This window comes from Lactuca serriola, chromosome 8 (genome assembly GCF_051521515.1).
Source record: "Lactuca serriola cultivar US96UC23 chromosome 8, Lser_US96UC23_V15, whole genome shotgun sequence".
Taxonomy (NCBI): Eukaryota; Viridiplantae; Streptophyta; class Magnoliopsida; order Asterales; family Asteraceae; genus Lactuca; species Lactuca serriola.
This window is the reverse complement of record NC_136415.1, coordinates 144,716,879-144,739,215: the sequence shown is the minus strand read 5'-3', so window position 1 is coordinate 144,739,215 and position 22,337 is coordinate 144,716,879. Positions and strand designations below refer to the sequence as shown.

Below are 22,337 nucleotides of genomic sequence, written 5' to 3'. Positions count from 1 at the left end.
TCTTTTCAACTATTAGTATGTTTAACATTTTAGTAATTAATTATGTTTTTATCACTTGATGTATAAAAATTGTTTGTTGGATATAATTATTCAATAAAAACGATGGTTATCGATAAAAGTCTTATTGAACAAAATTTGAAACTAAAGCCATAAAAATACACCAAATTAAATGAGAGTTTTTTCAAAAGTTATTTGTGGCTACAGAGAAATTGTAATCATTTTTTAGAATTTCATATAACAACTTTGGGATACATCAACATTGTGTAACACTTTTAACATACATCGGCTATGACTTACAACCACTTCGTATAACAAGTTCATTATATAGCAGTTTCCGCCATGCAACAACTTTGGCGTACAATAGATGTGGGTATAGAACAATTTGGGTATATATATGAGCTTTAGCCATACAACAACTTTGGCCACAAAACAATTTTATGTTATAGTGGTTGTTTTACTTTTCATTACAATAGGTTTGCAACTTTGCATTAAATTCTTTGTAAGATCAAACATATTTTGGGGTTTTCTACGTCAACTCACTATTTTTGTATGTGTTTTTTCATTGTAGTTCTAATTTGTAATTATATAGAGTTTCAGGTCTTTGCCTCTAAAGTCTCGACCACTGTCAGTGGCTTGCCCATTTGAACCATCCAAGGAGCGCGACCCTATTGATCCCCCATAGTTTGTCATGTTTAGGATCAAACCAAATACTAGTGTGTATTCCATGCAACTGGACTTGAACTAGACCATATTATTAATTTTTCTTTGAGACTAATATAATTATATAAATTCCAATTACACTAGAAGGAATTGTTAGTTTGTCTTTAATTGTTGATACTTTATGAAAGAAAAGTCATGTTCCATGTAGACTTTGATTATAGTTTATTTGATTTTGAGACATGTTTGTATATAAAAAAGAATGAACTTTTGTTAAATGTGACTTAAGAATTAAAGACCTGAAATAAACTAACATCGGTTTTCATAGTGATAAAATTTGGAGTAGGTTAAGGGATGTTAGGCCCAAAATTATACACAACAAGTACTTATCCCATGGGGTGTAGGGTGGAGCCCAACCCACCCCCCCCCCCCCCCACACACACACACACATACCGTATGGACATGTGTTAATGACTTGATGTGTATCTAAAGTTGGGCCCATCCTGTATTGTTGTTTAGGGTTTTTATTTCAGATTCACAATATATATATATATATATATATATATATATATATATATATATATATATAGGCCTAGGTTATTTAGTTGTTACTAACTATTGTGTGTCAGAATGCACAGATCTGGACCAACGGATGGAATTAATCAATGGACATGATTTGAGAGTGTATGATATTACAATGGGATAGTATGTACCATATATTCACACAAATTTTAGCAAAAGGGTATTTTGGACAATTAACTACAGTTATAAAAGGAAATTTCAGATTTTTAGGGATAATTAAATTCTCCTAATTCTAAAATCTGAATTTTTTAATTAATTCAGTTTTAGTTCTAACGTAATTTGTAAACATAACCGATTTTATTCTGTCAGAATGTTTTTTTGTTAGAATGATGCTCTTTCAAAATTTTATTCTATTAGAATATTATTGAAGAATAACAAAATTCTTGAATCCGAGGTTGAAAAATAACAACATTATAATATATTCTTATACATCCGAACTTAAATACAATTTCATACATATTCTTGCAGACTAAAAGTCTTATACATTTTAATATAGTTATACATATTTTAAAAGAATATCAACAAAAATGAATAAAATTCTTAAAAAATAACAACATTATTAAAATGTGAGTATGATCAAACTTTATTCATTCTTCAAGTTGTTCTTATTAGGTCTTTAACACATTCTTCCAGCCATTCCTATCACAAATACAACAAACACTAATTATGGTTTAAAACATGTTACTTGCAATTAACTATCACTTTATATATTCTGGTAGAATATATAGAATATATTCTGGCAGAATACATAGATTTTATTCTCGCAGAATATATTTTGACAGAATACATAGAATACATACAAAAGCATCGTATTTACTGCTAATATAATTTTAGTTTCCATATACACAATAATGAGGGACAATAGAAATTGGAATTCAAAATCACAAATTGAACCAAAATAATACACAAACAAATTAATTACCTTTTTAAACAATTTTCTAGAACAAGATGAGTAGCTTTCACCAATCTATGTTGGCATATGATATCAAACCTTTACTATGTTGGTATATGAAATCAAACAAAATTAATTCACTCTGTTGGCATATGAAATCAACCCCATCAGCATATACACAATATGGTATGAATTAGTGATATAAACAAATCTAAGTTGTGAGAAGAATGAAATTTGAAACCCTAGATTTACCTTCACTTCCTGGCGAAAATCTTAGCATTCTTTTGTATATTATTCTACCAGAATATAACAATCTGTGTTGAATATTCTAACATAATAATAATGAATCATCTGTCTTTCGGTGCCAATTATCAAAGTTTCATGCCTCGAATTTCATTGCAGTAGAGAGAATATGGACTTTTGTATCCCATAATCTACAAACTGGATATATCTTGTAGCTACGATTATCAAAATTTCTAGAATAAAACATAAATAATGGTTAGGAAAGTGTTCAATACTTTTATTGGAAAGATTATAAATGTTTGATGATATGTCAACAAATATACTTGAAGTTGTAATCAAGATACTGAAAAAAAAAACAATTATGTGTCATATCATGGAGTTTAATCCATAATAAAAAATTCACAAATAACAACTAAAACCATCCAACATAAAACATTCTTAAAGAATCATTAAACTAAAAACACAATTACCAAGTAAAATTCTAACAGAATGTGTATATGATATAGAATGTATATATTCTTGAACCCAACAAACACCTTTTGGTTCCTAAGTTGTATGAACAACACTTTCAGTTGTATGTTATGGAATATTAAGATTCTTGAATACTAGAGTGCAATAATATACATAACCAAATCTAAAGAAAATCGTTGTGGAGTGATTGTTTTTGTTACCTTTGACTTTAGAGACAAACTTTGTAGGTTCATATTTTCATCGAAGACATCATGTATCTTCAGATTTATCAGCTTCTTGAACTCCCTCTTTCCTAAAACTTATGTTTTTTTTAATACATCAAGCCAATCTTGTTTCATTTATCTGGTTCAAGTCTCCATATTGTGTTCTTTTTTCCTGTTGATAAGACCAAAGACAAAATTCACCATTACCAAATTACATATCAAAATTTTGCTAAAAAGGATATAAGAATATGATTACCTGTGATTAGAAGTATAGAGAAAGTACGTATGATGTTTTGCAACTAAAAGATATAAGAATATGTTTACCTGTATAGAATAGTGGCAATTCAAAAATAAGAAGTAATTACCGTGTGTTTAGCATTCAAATCAGATTTCATAAGTGTAACGTCCCCAAAAACACAGTCTGAAAATTTCGTTTAATTTAATAATAAAAACCATAGTCGATAAACCTCATATAAAAATCATAGGCAATGTATCTCAAAATATTAAAATAACTATCAAGTATATCAGAGTATAAACATCCCAAGCTTAACAAATGGTGTGTGCACTGCAATCTTCCCGAGCTCCTCTTTTGAAAACTGAGTACCTGAAACCAAAGCTGAAAACTGTAAGCACAAAGCTTAGTGAGCTCCCCCAAACTACCACATACCATACAATAACATATAAACACATATTGGGCCTTGCCCACTGCATCGGACCGAAGTCCGGAAATTGCATCGGACCGAAGTCCGAAACTAACCAGGGCCTCGCCCTCTGCATCAGAACGAAGTCCGGAAACTGCATCGAACCGAAGTCTGGAACTAATCAAGGCCTCGCCCTCTGCATCGGACCGAAGTCTGAAACTTACTGAACGTAGCATATCATAATCATATCTACTAGCATAAAAACATATATTGCATATTGCATCGAACCGAAGTCCATAACACATAACACAAAGACATGCTTGAATCACAAAGACATCAAGCACACTGAACTAATGCATCGGACCAAAGTCCGGGACTACTGCTAAGTAAACGGACCGACATTGTGGTCGTAGACCCGTTCCTCTTGAAAGGAAACTCGCCTCACACTGATGAAGTCCCGCTGACAGAACCATAGCTGCTGGATGACAGATTCCAAATCTGTCAATATCAAAATAACACCCAATTAATAATTGGGTCCCAACACATATACCCATTAGTCCATGCTTGGGGTAAAAGACTACTTTACCCCTATCTTTGCTTGACTCAAGCCCAAGGCCCAAATCAAAGGCCCAAAAGTCTAATGATGGACCAAGGCCCAACTATGGCCCAATTTTCCCAATTGGGCCCAATTTTCTACATGGTCTTAATCAAAGGCCCAATCATTCATTCTTGTCCAACACTTGACATTCTTATAGTCCAACATCTCATAATCATCAAGGCCCAAACTATGGCCTTTCTATGGCCTAATTTTCCAAATTGGGCCCAATCCTTCATATGGGCCTTACTCTAAAGCCCAACTAATTACTCTAGTCCATTTAATTATTTTTTGATGGCCCATTAATAAACCAATTGCCAAAGCCCAATGGAAAGGCCCAACTTAAGGCCCTAGTGAAATTAGGGTTTTGTATAAAATGACGATTAGGGTTAAGTGTTTCTTACTTAACCCATTAAGGACTTAATTCATTAAGTCCTTCACTCTACTAGATAAATGATATGGGATAATTTGGGCTTAATGCACAATCCAATCCCAATGGCCCAAAAGTGGGTCCCAATAAGTCCAAGGCCCAAATACTCACAATTAGGGTTTTCCAAACCCTAATAAGGGTTTCCACCCAAACATGGCCCAATAGGCCCAAAATAAATCTTTAAGCCCATTAGGGTTTTGCTAGTGGGGCATCACCCACTACCACCTTGGGTAGTGGTGGTCAACGGCGACTCACGGCGGCGGCCACCACCTTACGGTGGTGGTTGTGGTTCTTTTCATTACATCTTCTACTAATTACAATTACAAGCTTTTAATCCAGAAATAAACACACACACTAACTATTCTAACACACACACATGCAGCCACTCTAGTGGTGGCCGGCGGTGGTACAAGGCGGCAACCACCACCTCACGATGGTGGTGGTTATGATCTTGGGCCAACGCAACACCAAAAGAACTTCAATCATCAATCTAAATGCACCCGAAAGCCCACAGCCACCAGAGATCGTGGCTAACGGTGGCGGAATGGCGACAGCAGGTGGTGGAATGGTTTTTCTTCATATTTCCCTTTCCAAGAATACCAATACAATATTAAATCACAAACTAGGCCTGCAAACACACTAAATCACGCACACAGCCACCCTCCCACGGTGGCTGGTGGCGGAAAAAGATATGGCAGCCACCACCTCACGGTGGTGGCGGTTGCTTTCCGTCCAAAATATTGATCATCCAACCCCAAAACACGATCAGCAACATATATACTCGAACTAATAAATATCCGACCACCTCCTAAGTGGCTGACGCCGCCGGAAACGGCAAGATCAGCGGCCAACAGCCACCGGTGGCGGCTCCAACATACCCGACGTAGAATCCTGAAAAGAACGAGGAAGATAGAGGAGGCAGATTGCGGCGGAATTACCGAGTCATCCCGGTGGCGCACGATTCGCACGACGACGACACATCGGGTTCTTCCTAGCCTTCAGCGGAACTCTTGGTGGCTCGCGTCGTTGTTGGCATCTAGTCATGATGGTGGTGCTCCTCGGCGACCAACTTCATCTGATCGGAATAACGAGAAGGGAAGCGACGGTTGAGAAGGTTCACGTGAGGTGGTGGCGGCTCGAACCACACATGGCAGCTAGTGAACTCGAGTAGCGGCCGCAATGGAATAGTAGGTTTAGGGTTTCCTTAAGAAAACGAGGGGGAAAAGGTTACCGGGTTTAATTCCGCTCCACGTTCAAACATATGAGAACTTTTTACAAGTTCAGCTCTCCTCCCAAGATTTGTTCTCAATTGAAGTCTACAAGTTACCATACAACCCTCCACTTGTGAATTATTTGCAAAACTAATCCGAAAATTATCTTTTAACCCTTGCTTCCATGATTCCCTTCATAATAAGTCCCGAGGTTACCAATTAGCCCCCTAGGCCTTCAAATCTTTTCAATTTAAGTCAAATAATTACCAAACGCACCCTGACTTCCGAAATCCTTTTCAAATTAAATCCAGAGCTTGTACTTTTAACCCCCAACTTCTAAAATTGTAACAATTAACCCTCGAGACCAACACCTTGCCATATAATTATTGATTTTAGGGCTACTATATACTCCTTAATCTATTTATTCATTTATTTAATAAATTGGGTATTACAACTCTCCCCCACTTAAATTAGATTTCGTCCTCGAAATCATTTCTTACCATTCCTTACACGCCAAACTGCTCAAGAAGCATGGCTACAATCTTGGGCACACCCTAGCCTTCTTAGGGTAACCGTGACCAACCCTCGTAGAGTTCTAAAATCCACAGATAAATGAATTCATCTCAACAAGATCACATCTACTCATTCTGAAATCTGTAGTCTCGAGATGGTCTGAATCCCTGACAGACCATTCATACTAAATCCTTATATATGAACCCCGCGGTGGGTGACTTAGCATTACTCATCAATCTGTTACGCTTACCATCCATGAGGTCCTCAGATACCATTACTACTGGAGACCCAAAACTATTTGAAACACTGATCTACCTAAAAACACTGAACTACCTGAAACACTGACTGCCTAAAACACTGAACTGCCCGAAATTGTATGCTACCACATGGCTGCTTTCCAACATCTACCGAGACCTACCTGACCTCAATTTTTCGCCAATCATCTGAAATATCGGGTCCTAGCCCAACTGCGGAGCCAAAGGACTCTCTATTTAGTCGCCTCACACGACTTCTAAACAAAATCCTTCTCCGGAACTATTTGTTACTAATTATCTTGTCACTGTGGCTCTAACGACCTTCTGATCTAACTGATTGGTTCCATGCGTCGAATCCCGATGTCACCAATCCCAAGGATAAAAGTGATTGCTACATGACCATTGGTAACCTTATGTCATAAATGACCTTAACTAGTCCACTGCTTCCTTGCTCTCATAGTTGTAGTGGCGCTTCCACAGTCTTACCACTGGCTTAACCAGATCTAATCCATCTGGGTAATTCTGAAATCCAATCCGTGGATTTCCATATCCTCACTGCTACACCCGAACTGGTGGGTACTACTGTTCTTTTTGCGTCCTAACAATGCACTCACGCTATCTACCAACCCAGTGAATGCTACGGCTACACCCGCAGACTTACAACACTTTATCACTACCTGGCTGCTAGTGAATGCTACGGCTACTCCCGTAGACTTACAACACTCTAATGCTATTTGGCTGCTAGTGAATGCTACGGCTACACCCGCAGACTTACAACACTCTAACGCTACCTAGCTGCTAGTGAATGTTATGGCTACTCCCGCAGACTTACAACACTCTAATACTATCCGGCTGCTAGTGAATGCTACAGTTACACCCGCAGACTTACAACACTTTCCATACTGGATCGAACACGCGCTTGACCCACACTCAGCTGAACTCATGTCCTGACTGGAATCCCTAACCTGATTCCCTAAGGCTTGCTAGAAAACATTATGGGAACACGATCTCCTTATTGGCAAGTTTTTCCGAACGTCCATCTCACACTATCCTCAAACCATACAGCCGCTTGGGTTGTTTTCCTTCCAAACAAGGATGCAAAACTTATCCCAGTTTCAAAACTGCTCCTACTTCTGAATCCTTGGATGATTCTCCCCCACTTTGATTTAACTAGCGCCTTACGACATGCAATACTAGAAGGATTCTCGATCCTTCTTACCATTCTATGCCCAATTTGCTGAAAATCACGTTTACCATTGCTAGTGTTTCAATACTAGTCAGTCCAAAAGATCACACCGTTTTCAAGAACCCGAATAAATCTCCGGTAATAACCCGCTAGACCCAGGAAGCTCCGAATCTCAATTGGAGACCTCAGAATCTCCTACTGCATCATAGCCTCTATATTGGCCGGATCGACTAGAATATCCTCCTGATTGACAAGGTGCCCAAGAAATTGCACCCCCGGGCAACCAGAACTCACAATTGAAGAACCTTGCGAAAATTCTCTTCCTCCTCAAAGTCTCTAGCACCTCCCTCAGGTGCTTCTCGTGCTGCTCCTCAGTCTTGGAATAAACCAAGATGATGTTGTACTTTCCCAATCCCGTAATCTGGGGAATTGCTCTATCACTATTCGCTAATGCTTCTTGGCATGCAATTAGCATATGACATCTCTTGAAAATATAATTCAGACACAAACCGAGGATAGCTTAGAGTTACACTTACTCAACCCTTGGAACAGAAGGCTCCCTTGTGCAATTTCTGGCAAGTGTTGCACCGAATCTGGCCCTGCTGGCCTCTCAGAAGTTGATCTGAAATCTATGGTCCCCTCCCGAGACCCCTCACTATAAGAAACTAATTTGGTTCCATCTTAACAGTGTGCTACAATTCCATATCTCGTTCTCAAGATCAAGAAGTCATATCATTCAGGTTCTTGCACCCCGATATACTCATGATCTCCCTGCTATCATTCTACAATATTTTCTGATAACTTACCTTCTTTTTTTCCTCATCTGCTGCATATTGCAGTACCATATAGGCTCTTTCTCGAGACCTGGTAGTGATCTCTGCCACAGTCTCAGTCATCTGGTGGAGATCTAACAACTCTTGCGCCAACTGTTGCGCCTCAATCGCCTGGGCACACTCTGCCCAGAATCTAGTCTAAAAGTCATCCAAGGACATAGCATCAACCGCATCATTACTCAACTCACTACCAACCTTTTCCTATCAATCTCGGGCTCTATCCCTCAAGAGACAGGAAGTAAGTCAGATCTTGTCTCCTTTTGAGACAACGTCTGGTACGAAAAGTGTTGGCGACATCTGCCAACCATCTGCTGCTAACAATGGGGTCCCTAACCCCCATGACAATCTGAAGCCTCACAAACTCTGAATTCCCGAAACATCAACGTACAGGTCTCTATCATGACCGCTATCTCAATGCATAATGCACTCGGCCTCTCATCACAAATCTTTATAATGTCCTCCTTGATCACACTGAGGATCATAGGAGTCTGGTCGATGATACTGCGCATAATTCTCAGATGGAATGAACTCCCTCATCTGATCATCAATCTGCTCGGCTCTAGAGTTCGAGCCTGATCCCTCGTCGACACCAGAACTACCATCTGGTCTACCACATAGCGTCACTATACTCGGCAACATACCATCACTAACATCACAATACTCATCCAAACTTGAGGGATCTCACACACTACAAGTTTCCTGGTCTCATCTCAGCCTTTCTCGATTCAAGTACAGATCCTCTGCTTTCAATAGTATGGGCCCCTACTACCTTCCACATCTACCTGTACTTTCCTCAAGAACTGCCTCGACTCCACCAAGTCCCTTATACTACTACTGCCGATCTCATGCTAATATCATCCTAGGCTTGCCCTAGGGTAATCACCAACCCACTCTCTGCCATCAGCTGCATAAGAAGTCCCTGCTATCTTCCCCTAACTAGCTCATGAATACTATTACATATTACTAAGACTAGATAATTCTTCGAATGAGAGATCCTACCCTACAACGGTTGGACTTAGACAAGAGCTGCGCAATAGAGCTAGACCTAACCTTTTGAAATTATTTAATCCTCGCAATATGTAACGTAACATATTCACTTACTAGATAGTAAAGATAACTAGAACTCCTAAAAGCACAAAGCAAGCAGCATTCGGGCATTGATACACATAATCTAGCATATACTACTGTGGTTATCATACTGGCTAATCTGTACTAGCATGCAGTTCTAAGCTCATACTATCAGGCATAACCTAAGCGGGCTATCCTATTACTATCTACTCGATACTAGCATGCAATTTTCATAAAGCTGAAACACATATAGCAGGCACATAAGGCATCCTTCCTAGATCCTTAGTCCTAATCTAGCATGTTGTTCTACTGAAACTAATAATCATAGCATAAACTTGTATGGGTAATTTGGGAGTACTTACTTGAGCTCGGATGATTGCATGCACCACGCCCTTTTCTTTTTTCAAAATTCTTTTCACTTTTTCTAAAACTCTTTTCTTTTGAAAACTTATACCACTTCCTTAGTCTGAGTTCAGACACACCCGAAAGTGTGCCCAAATCCCTCAAACCAAGATTCTGATACCAACTTGTAACGTCCCCAAAAACACAGTCTGAAAATTTCGTTTAATCTAATAATAAAAATCATAGTCGATAAACCTCATATAAAAATCATAAGCAATGTATCTCAAAATATTATAACAACTGTCAAGTATATCAGAGTATGAACATCCCAGGCTGAACAAATGGTGTGTGCACTGCAATCTTCCCGAGCTCCTCTTTTGAAAACTGAGTACCTGAAACTAAAGCTAAAAACTATAAGCACAAAGCTTAGTGAGCTCCCCCAAACTACCACATACCATACAATAACATATAAACACATATTGGGCCTTGCCCACTGCATCAGACCGAAGTCTGGAAACTAAATCGGACCGAAGTCCGGAACTAACCAGGGCCTCGCCCTCTGCATCAGACCGAAGTCCGGAAACTACATCGGACCGAAGTCCGGAACTAACTAGGGCCTCGCCCTCTGCATCGGACCGAAGTCCGGAAACTGCATCGGACCGAAGTCCGGAAGTAACCAGGGCCTCACCCTCTGCATCGGACCAAAGTCCTGAAACTGACTGAACATAGCATATCATAATCGTATCTACTAGCATAAAAACATATATTGCATACTGCATTGAACCGAAGTCCGGAACACATAACACAAAGACATGCTTGAATCACAAAGACATTAAGCACATTGAACTACTGCATCGGACCAAAGTCTGGGACTATTGCTAAGTAAACGGTCCGACATTGTGGCCGTAGACCCATTCCTCCTGAAAGTAGGGGTGCAAACGAGTCGAGCCGAGCCCCCGAGCCTAGTCTGGCTCGGCTCGGGCTCGTTTAAGTTATGCGAGGATCGAGCTCGAGCTCGGCTCGATTCGAGCTTCTTGTACTAAGCTCGACTCGAGCTCGTAAATAATTATACAAGCTCGATTTAGGCTCGGGCTCGACTCGATTTTTGTCTGACGTGCCTAAATAAGCTTAAGCTCGGCTCGAGCTCGTTAAGAAGCTCATTTACTAATACCCTAAATCCCTAATCCCGAAATATGTTTTTATTTTAATATAAAATAATAATAATAAATTATTTTATATAAAGGCTCGTTTAGGCTCGCGAGCCTAATCTAGCTTAGTGACATAGGCTCGAGCTCCACCTCGTTTAATAAACGAGCTTAATATTAAGCTCGAGCTCGGCTTGGGCTCGTTTAAAATCGGTTTCGAGTCGAGCTTTTATCGATCCGATCCCGAGTAGCTCATGAGTATCTTATCTCGTTTGCACCCCTACCTAAAAGGAAACTCCCCTCACACTGCTGAAGTCCCCCTGATAGAACCATAGCTGTTGGATGACAGATTCTAGATCTGTCAATATCAAAATAACACTCAATTAATAATTAGGTCCCAACACATATACCCATAAATCCATGCTAGGGGTAAAAGACTACTTTACCCCTATCTTAGATTGACTCAAGCCCAAGGCCCAAATCAAAAGCCCAAAAGTCTAATGATGGACCAAGGCCCAACTATGGCCCAATTTTCCCAATTGGGCCCAAGTTTCTACATGGTCTTAATCAAAGGCCCAATCATTCATTCTTGGTCCAACACTTGACATTCTCATAGTCCAACATCTCATAATCATCAAGTCCCAAACTATGGCCTTCCTATGGCCTAATTTTCCAAATTTGGCCCAATCCTTCATATGGTCCTTACTCTAAAGCCCAACTAATTACTCTAGTCCATTTAATTATTCTTGGATGGCCCATTAATAAACCAATTGCCAAAGCCCAATGAAAAGGCCCAACTTAAGGCCCTAGTGAAATTAGGGTTTTGTATAAAATGTCGATTAGGGTTAAGTGTTTCTTACTTAACCCATTAAGGACTTAATCCATTAAGTCCTTTACTCTACTAGATAAAAGATATGGAATAATTTGGGCTTAATACACAATCCAATCTGAATGGCCCAAAGGTGGGTCCCAATAAGTCCAAGGCCCAAATACTCACAATTAGGGTTTTCTAAACCCTAATTAGGGTTTCCACCCAAACATGGCCCAATAGGCCCAAAATAAATCTTTAAGCCCATTAGGGTTTTGCTAGTAGGGCATCACCCACTACCACCTCGGGTAGTGGTGGTCAACGGCGGCTCACGGCGGCGGCCACCACCTTACGGTGGTGGTTGTGGTTCTTTTCATTACATCTTCTACTAATTACAATTACAAGCTTTTAATCCACAAATAAACACACACACTAACTACTCTAACACACACACACGCAACCACTCTAGTGGTGGCCGGCGGTGGTACAAGGCGGCAACCACCACCTCACGATGGTAGTGGTTATGATCTCGGGCCAACGCAACACCAAAAGCACTTCAATCATCAATCTAAACGCACCCGAAAGCCCACAGCCACCAGAGACGGTGGCTAACGGTGGCAAAATGGCGGCAGCAGGTGGTAAAATGGGTTTTCTTCATATTTTACTGTCCAAGAATACCAATACAATATTAAATCACAAACTAGGTCTGCACACACACTAAATCACGCACACAGCCACCCTCCCACGGTGGCTGGTGGCGGTAAAAGAGATGGCAGCCATCACCTCACGATGGTGGCGGTTGCTTTCCGTCCAAAATATTGCTCATCCAACCCCAAAACACGATTAGCAACATATATACTCGAACTAATAAATATCCGGCCACCACCTAAGTGGCTGACGCCGCCGGAAACAGCGAGATCAGCAGCCAACAGCCACCGGTGACGGCTCCAACATTGTAGCACCTAGTTCCTGGTATGTAAAATTTATCTAAGTATCTTGCATTTTTAGCCTTGGACTCGGCGAGTTGTAGGCCCGACTCGCCAAGTAGAGACAGGTTTGGGAGCACGTTTAAGTTGGCAACTCAGCTAGTCCACATTCTGGACTCGGCGAGTCCCCGCTGACTGATGAAACCCTAAATTTCAAGGGTTTGCACCCTATTTAAACCAACCTTATGCGCCCCAACCTCGCCCCCTTCACCCTCAGAGCTCCCAACATCGTCCAAACCCTTATTCCTTGTGAGATTGAAGTGTTTTGGTGTGTTTCTTGAAGATTTTGAGAGAAAAGAAGAGTAGTTCAAGAAAAGAAGGAGGCCATACATCCTTGTGTTATCTCAATGATTTCCTTGAGGTATAACTCAGTTTCCCTCTGTTTTCATGCTTATATTCCTTTGTAGCTCCATTAAAGTCCTTCTTAAGCCATTTCCAAGATTGTTTACGAATTAGGGTTTGTAATAAGTTGATTAACCCTTAGATCTAGGCATGATTGAGCTCTAGGAGCTCAGATCTACTGCCTTTATGGAGCCATATTGCATGAAAGCCCTAGATCTACTCTTTTAGTGCATTTTGAGCCCTAAAACCTTCATTGGCGTTTATTTACACGTAAAGTTGGAAACTTTACGTGTTAACCAGGCCCTAGAAACCCAGATCTATGTATGGCATGAGCTGGATTCGAGCAAAATCGAGTATATAGTGTTTGCATGTGAAAGACTCGGCGAGTCATTCTTCGGACTCGGCGAGTCGAGTCGCGAGTCCCCGAGTTTTCACCCTTTTCGTGTTTGCGGAGTGGAGTAGTGAGTCATGGGGTGTGACTCAGTGAGTCGGAAGCCAGACTCACCCATGAAGGAACTCGGCGAGTCAATGCCATGACTCGGCGAGTCCAAGGCAATCTTCTTGCCTCAAGAACAGACTCGGCGAGTTGTTCATACAGCTCGGCGAGTCTCAACATAGAGTGTTCTTCGGGTGAAGATGACTCGACGAGTTGTTCATACAACTTGGCGAGTAGGATGAAGGACTATTGGACTTTGGTTTAGAAGGAAAACTCGTCGATTTAATGCCTAACTCGACGAGTAGAGACAGGATTATGGTCAGACAAAGGGGTAGGGACTCGGCGAGTTGGCAGGCCAACTCGGCGAGTCGGGTCAACTGGAAGTTGACTTTGACTCTTGGTTTGGTTAGGGGTAAATGGTCATTTTACCTTGAGGTCGGTTAGCAGTATTTGACTAAGTGTTTTGTGGGAATTATAGCCGGAAGATTTTCGGGGCAGCAGCAGCAGAAGACAGTTAGTTCCTACACAGACCAATAGCTACTTTTCGAGGTGAGTTTCCTTCCAGTAGGAACGGGTCTAAGGCACCAAGGTCGGCCCGTATAGACGATATGATAGTGTCGGAGTGTGGGCAGAGCCCGTATCTCTTAGTTGAGTCTGATGATGCTATATGCTAGCGTGGTAGAATTGTTTATACTCGTTGTCTGTGTGATACTTGTATATTATGGTTTAGATAGCGGAGTGTGGGCGAGGCCCATATCTCCTAGATAGCGGAGTGTGGGCAAGGCCCGTATCTCCCAATTAGCGGAGTGTGGGCGAGGCCCGTATCTCCTTGAGTTTGGGCGAGGCCCGTATCTCCTAGCTGTTCATTATATGATTGTATGGTATGTGGTATTATGGGGGAACTCACTAAGCTTCGTGCTTACAGTTTTCAGTTTTGGTTTCAGGTACCTCTTCTTCGAAGGGAAAGGAGCTGGCGCGGTAGCGGCCCATCACACTCATGCCTTGTATTCCGCACTATAAGATCCTCCTGGGAATTTGTGCTCTGATTATATTATGTTTTTATAAAATGTTTTTCAAGACATGCGATAATTTTTATGAAATGATATGATCGGTGAACGTTATATTTCTAATGGTTGCTAAGCATATGCTTTATAAATGAAATTTTTGGCTCGTATTTTTGGGACATTACAAACATACCCGACGTAGACTCCTCAAAAGAACGAGGAAGAGAGAGGAGGCAGATTGCGGCGGACTTACCGAGTCATCCCGGTGGCGCACGATTCGCACCACGACGACACAGTGGGTTCTTCCCGGCCTTCGGTGGAACTCTTGGTGGCTCGCGTCGTTGTCAGCAGCAAGTCGTGATGATGGTGCTCCTCGGCGGCCAACTTCATCCGATCGGAATAACGAGAAGGGAAGCGACGGCTGAGAAGGTTCACGTGAGGTGGTGGCGGCTGGAACCACACATGGCGGCTAGTGAACTCGAGTGGTGGCTGCAATGGAATAGTAGGTTTATGGTTTCCTTAAGAAAACGAGGGGAAAAGGTTACCAGGTTTAATCTCGCTCCACGTTCAAACATATGAGAATGTTTTACAAGTTCAGCCCTCCTCCCAAGATTTGTTCTCAATTGAAGTCCACAAGTTACCATACAACCCTCCACTTGTGAATTATTTGCAAAACTAATCCGAAAATTATCTTTTAACCCTTGCTTCCATGATTCCCTTCATAATAAGTCCCGAAGTTACCAATTAGCCCCCTAGGCCTTCAAATCTTTTCAATGTAAGTCCAATAATTACCAAACGCACCCTGACTTCCGAAATCCTTTCTAATTAAATCCAGAGCTTGTACTTTTAACCCCCAACTTCTAAAATTGTAACAATTAACCCTCGAGACCAACACCTTACCATATAATTATTGATTTTAGGGCTACTATATACTCATCAATCTATTTATTCATTTATTTAATAAATTGGGTGTTACAATAAGCAAATTAAATCATCATGTTTATGGAATAACTAATCATAAACAAAGTCAAAGTAAAGAAAATAAACACCTTATTAGACTAACACAGGACTAGATTAAAAAAACTACATTGGCTAATTTTCAAATTTGTATAAATACTTATCAGTATACATCATGTTTATGGAATAACTGATGACAAACAAAGTCAAAATAGAGAAATATAAAGACCTCATCAAGCCAACACCAAACCAGATTAACAAAACATCATATTCTAATTTCCAAATGGTTATAATACTAATCAATGGACATCATGTGCAAATGAATGGATGAAATATTTGATTCAAGCATTTTAACAAACAGTTGGCAGACAATAATCAGATGTCTTTTGAATTTTAGAAATTATAGTAAAAAGAATGGGTCTTGCACTGGGAGTCTTTGGAGCTGTTCTAAACACTAAAAAAATGAAAATAACTGATTAAGGAACTGTCTAAATCTGCTTAAGATCAACAGCTAACACCAGGACCATCTCGCAAGAACAGTCTGTGTCACCGGTCTCCATGGTGGTGTCGACTGTTTTGGTGGTTTTTCAAGTGAATTTTGATCAGATAAGGAAAAGAACTACCTGAGGTCGATGGAGAAGCAAGGAAAAAGTGATTGGGAGCTGTTTGAGAGTTAGATAAATTGAAGGCAAGGATGAGAACTGGTGAGGGTGGCTGCTCCTTCTTCGGTGAACTGTGCCGACAGGGCCTACTTAGGATCGGGGGTTGCTTCAACTGGCCATGATGCTGATTGGGTCACTTTGTCATCAAAAATAGAAGGAAGAAGAGACGTTGGGTTGGAGATGGCAACAACTACGGTTGATGTTGGGCTCTTTTCTGGTGATCAGGAGGAACATGAGGGTGAGGGAGTTTAAGGAGATGAAAAGAGGTGGAGGTATGTCGATAGAATGAGCAGAGGGGTGATTTGTAGGGTTTTAAATTGATTTCCCTTATTTAAAAGGGGTATTAAATGTTTTCAATAATTACTAAAATTAAATAAGTAAAGATTACTATTATACCCCCAAAACAATTTATTAATTATTTAATATTTCCTAAATTTTGATTGGTCCTAAGAAGCACACAATAGTTGTTAAAAACATTTGAACCTAACTCTTTCTTTTCTCTCTCTCTCTCTCTCTCTATATATATATATATATATATATATATATATATATATATATATATATATATATATATATATATATATATATATAATGACTGATAGTCAAGGTTTTCAATAGTAGTGTTCCATTGCTTTCAAACTCATGTATGAAATGTTTTCTCATGTTGTGAAGAAGCATATCACATTGATAGAACCACGTTAAATATTATATATTTCTATGTATGATTTATTTTTGTTTATTCCTAAGTAACAATTATTAAAAGTTGAAAGAGATAACGTAGAAGAGACCGACCGATAATCGATGACGACTTCTCCTTAAACCAACCGTTGCCTAAACCTCATTGCACTCCATAGGACCACAAACCCATTTCATTTTATGCAAATTAGGAATGTATGCCATCTGACTTTTAGGTTCTAATACATACTTATCTTTAAATTGCCTTATTAATATGACTACCACTGGAAATAAGATGATCAAACTTTGACAATAGTAACCAATATACACATGAAAATACCATATGCAAATTGTGACATTCCTTTAAATTAAAACAAGTACTAGTTTGATGATTGTATTATGGAATACAATACGTTTTGATTATTGTTCTTATGTATTTGATGATTATGATCTTGCTTTCCAAAGATAAAGAAAATGATTTTAGACAAGTTTGCCCCCGAGTTAACAAATGGTGTCAAAACCTTGGCGCCATTCAGAAGGGCAGTTTGGGAACTTCAATCAAGAAGAAGCCAACATTCTGAACCAAACTAAAGGGACCAGAAGATGATCATCCTGTAACGTGTGGCCTTCGCACTCTCGTATCTTTATATATTTTTGATTATTTTTTTTTTTTCAAATTTCATAAAATCAAATGCACTAAACCGGAAACCCCACCTCCATCTCACAAGAATCGGATCCATTGCACTTTTTTAGGAAACCTCTAGAATCTCGGCAAACCCGAATTCCTGTAATGGCGACGGTGGCCAAATTTCCGACAATTCCGACGGATTGCCACCACAGAAGCACTCAATCGGCGCCTCTGCAACTGGGATTCTGCCGGAGATCAATCTTTTGGGATCCAATACCAGTTTCTAGACGTGGGCTGTATGTGCAACCCTGTAGGTCGTTTAAGAGAGATGATGACGAAAAAGATAAAGGTAGTTCCAGAAATTTGGGGGATTTTAAGCTCGATGGTAATAAGTTAATGGAAGCTGTTAAATCTTTGATTTTACCAAAGGATGATTCGATCGAGAAGCTGGAGGAGAATTTGTCAAAGGTTAGTTCTTCAATTTTATTCCCCAACAATTCATAAGTATATATATAGTTAATTTATTTGTTATTTATTATTTATATGATTAATTGTCATTGGAATCAATATATTATATGTATATGATGATTAACTTATGTATTAGTTTATATTTAAAATATATTTTTTAATAATACCAAATATAATATTTGTTTAAACCCATGGGTCTACAACTAGTTTTGAATTTATAATGGTATTATTGTTGATTTTAAAATTTTATGCAAAGTAACTTGTTAGATTATTTGAAACTTTTTTTACTTTCTTGAAAACATGTAGATTGCGCTTCATCTAGGGAGATACATCGTGACCATGATGAGCACGGGGGTAATTTTGTCAATTGGATTCAATTTGTCGGGTTAGTTCACGAGAAATGTTTTTCAAAACAAGATTCTAAAACTTTAATTTCACAAAATATTAATATTAAATTGGAATTTTGATATGAAGGTGGAGAAGGTGAAATGAATGATTTAATATGGTATAGTTGGGTTGGAGGCATTATAATTGGAACCATGATTGGTTCCAATATGGTCTTGGATGAATTTAGTCGCGCGGGTCCCAGGAATGTTGTCATAACCGGAAGGTACAAAAAATAGCATCCTACTTTCATTTCTCTTCTTCATATTACAACATTGTATTTTGAAAAATCTATCAATTAAATATATAACAGTATCATCCAAATACAAAACAATTTTCACTGGTATAATTAAATAGATCTTTAAAAGTGCAATTTCCGAATAAAGAAAGAATTGAAAGTACAATGTTGTAAAATATATATATATTTTTTAAAGTATAATGTCTTACAATAAAAAAAAAATCAGTAAAAGTAGGTTTTGTAATTACTTGATATAGTACTAGGGGACTAGGAAAAGCACTTGCGCGTGAGTTTCTACTTTCGGGGGATCATGTGGTTATTGCTTCAAGAAGGTAAGTTTTTAAATTTTGTAACCTAAGAATTTCGAGATTGTTTTACGTAAAAAGTTTATTAATCGATATTTGTCTTTATGTTTTTTTTTTTTTTTTTTTTTTGTTCTTCTTTTAGCAAAGAATCTGTCGACATGACAATTAGAGAGCTTGAGGAGAATTTACAAGAAGGTTTGAACACCAAAATGAATTCATCTACAAAAAATCTAGAATATGCAAAAGTGATAGGCACTTCATGTGATGTTTGTGACCCTAATGATGTTAAGAAATTGGCAAACTTTGCTGTTGATCAACTTGGTTCCATTGATATTTGGGTGAGTAGTTGATGTTAAGAGAAAATTACAAAATTGGTCCCTGTACTTTCTGGTTTTTACTGTGTGTAGTCCAAAATTGAAACATTCGTTTTAATTTTGGTCCTTATTTCAATGTTTCATATCAATTATGGTTCTTGAAATCTTGAAATAAGGACTAAACTTGAAAAAAATTATTTTAAGTTTTGGTGTAAACAAGTTAAAAATCAGAAAGCACAGGGACTAATTTTGTACTCAACTCTTTTTGACGTAAGTTTAACTTTTTATAAGGGTTTTGTTTTTTTTTTTTTTGCCATTTAATCAATAAGTAGATAAATAATGCTGGGACAAACAAAGGATTTAGACCATTGTTGCAGTTTAGTGATGAAGATATACAACAGGTTCGTTGTTTCTTATATTTGTATATTTCAAACCCCTTTTTTGTAACTTTTTTAATTTTAGAAGTGATATTTTTTTTCTTTCTTTTGGGTGTAAATAGATTGTCTCTACGAATTTAGTTGGATCTATTCTATGCACTCGTGAAGCAATGCGTATCATGGGCAACCAACATCGAGGTGGTCATATTTTTAACATGGATGGTGCTGGATCTGGTGGGTCAAGCACCCCTTTGACCGCTGTGTAAGCCCTTTATCCAACTATCAAGCTTATCTGACATGACATGATATGACATGACATGACTAAAATTACATGATATGACATGACATGAAATGACACATGACATGACATGACTAAAATGACATGATATGACATGTCAATGAGACAAATTTGTTACATCCAGAAGCATGGAACAAATGCATAGTCTTGTCGTGTATAACAAATGTAGTCTAATGGTTTTCTTGATTTCTAGTCTTTTTTTTCAAGATTTAGAATTTGGTTTCTTGTTCAATTTTAACAGATGATGGTGCTCTTTTTGTTATGGATTTTCTTGATGAAACTTGCATTCTTTGATCTTTTTTTTGTTTGCAATAGCTACGGGTCAACAAAATGTGGTCTTAGACAACTTCAATCATCATTATTCAAAGAATGCAAGAAATCTAAAGTTGGAGTTCATACAGCTTCTCCAGGCATGGTTCTCACCGATTTGCTCTTGAGGTATGCAAACCATTTCCTTTCTACTTAATGGACACATGACTTAGGCTATGTTTTGCAGACTAGCTGAAAAGCTAGCTGGTAACTGAAAAGCTAGCTGGTAGCTGAAAAACTAACTGATAGCTGAAAAGTTAGTTGGTAGCTGAAAAGCTAGCTAACAAAAAATGACGTTTGGTAAAAACTAGCTGGTAAGCTAGCTAAAAGATATAAAATAACATAAAAGATCATTTAGAAAAATATGTTTTTTATAATTAATTAAAGGTATATTCAAGAGGTTTTAAAAAAGCTTCTAAAAAGTTACTCAAAGTAGCTTTTTAAGCAGCTAGCTTATCAGCTGCTTTTTGGCTTGCCAAACATGATAATTTTAAAAAGCTCGAAAAATAAGCTAGTTGTGGCGTGCCGAACATAGTCTTAATCCATTAAGCTATATATAAGTATTTCTTTTCAAATATATTATGCATACATTACTTTATCCAAACAACACTTAATGACTGTCTTTTTGGAGTGCAGTGGATCGAGTATTCAAAACAAGCAAATGTTCAACATAATATGTGAGCTTCCGGAAACTGTTGCTAGAACTTTGGTCCCACGTATGCGGGTCATAAAGGGAAGTGGTAAATCCATTAATTACTTGACCCCACCAAGAATCTTGCTTGCTTTGGTCACCGCATGGTTAAGACGAAAAAGATGGTTTGACGATGAGGTAAACAAAAAAAAATTCTCAAACTACCTGAACTGGGGCCCACACAGTCCCACCCCATCATGTGAGATGTAAATCAGGTACACAGTGTGTATCTGGTTGACATAACAACCTAGTGCTCACAAGTATACAACCCTAGAATCATTTTAGTTCCAATTTCTTGTGGGTAGCTTTATTTACTAATAAAGTTTCAAACTTTATACAATCTTTTTGTTATTTACCCAAATGGGTATGCAAAAAAGGTATTGAATTTTTTTTTTTTTTGGATTGTGTAGGGGAGAGCATTGTATGCTGCAGAAGCTGATAGAATAAGAAACTGGGCAGAAAGCAGGACTCGGTTTTCTTTCACAGATGCCATTGAAATGTACACAGAAAACACTTGGGTTTCTGTGTTTTCACTTTCGGTTGTTTGTGCATTCATTATTCTCTCAAGTACAACAGGCAATGCATCACCAGGGACTTAAAACATTCATCATATGTTCTTGAATTTTAATGAAATACAACATTATAGGATATGATCTTGCTTGATTATTTTGGTGCTTTTTTCTCCAAATCACATCCACCCATTTGTTCTAAGGGTTGAAGGGAGGATATGGTATGTGGATCTTTTGGAGTTGCATGAAGAATGTGTGTTCATGGGGATATCTATGTGAATCTTGTAAAGGAAATTAGAAAAGGCAATGGTTTAATAGTTAATGCCATTGACATCTTGTTGGACATAGATTGTAAATGTTTGGGTTAGTAATATTGTACACATCATAGTAAAACTTAATGGGTATGGACTTATGTGACGTTATTTGTAATTTTTTGTTTTATTTTTGCTACTTTTTTCACTTTTGAGGAAACCATTTTTATACCCATTTGCGGTTGATGCATCTAGCAATCATCGTTGTTGCCTTCTCTAGAGTCTAGAAACCGACAACTTGTTACGCTCAACATGATATTTGAGAACAAAAGAGGTACAACCGAAGACATGTAGAGAAGACTAATCACCTATATGTCTATATAATTTTTCAAAATGAGAAAAAACGTGAATTAGGAGTTGTAGGGATGC

General features: G+C 38.5%; 1 protein-coding gene across 1 annotated transcript; it reads left to right on the top strand.

Annotated features, from left to right (window-relative positions):
* Nucleotides 1-17,803: 17,803 nt before the first annotated feature.
* LOC145066396 (putative chlorophyll(ide) b reductase NYC1, chloroplastic) lies at nt 17,804-22,086 on the top strand. The gene is made up of 10 exons (XM_079013627.1): nt 17,804-18,232; nt 18,539-18,617; nt 18,707-18,842; nt 19,112-19,186; nt 19,302-19,497; nt 19,806-19,874; nt 19,973-20,112; nt 20,464-20,586; nt 21,094-21,286; nt 21,559-22,086. Exons 1-10 carry the CDS (start codon nt 17,927-17,929, stop codon nt 21,745-21,747), a joined length of 1,506 nt encoding a protein of 501 aa, XP_078869753.1. The 5' UTR covers nt 17,804-17,926; the 3' UTR covers nt 21,748-22,086.
* Nucleotides 22,087-22,337: the final 251 nt, after the last annotated feature.

Excerpts from the sequence above, each read along its gene's own strand:
- LOC145066396 (XM_079013627.1), top strand. The coding sequence starts at position 17,927 with ATGGCGACGGTGGCCAAATTTCCGACAATTCCGACGGATTGCCACCAC. Across the intron at positions 18,618-18,706 it reads AATTGGATTCAATTTGTCGG|GTGGAGAAGGTGAAATGAAT; the intron begins GTTAGTTCACGA and ends TTTGATATGAAG. Across the intron at positions 19,875-19,972 it reads GTGATGAAGATATACAACAG|ATTGTCTCTACGAATTTAGT; the intron begins GTTCGTTGTTTC and ends GGGTGTAAATAG.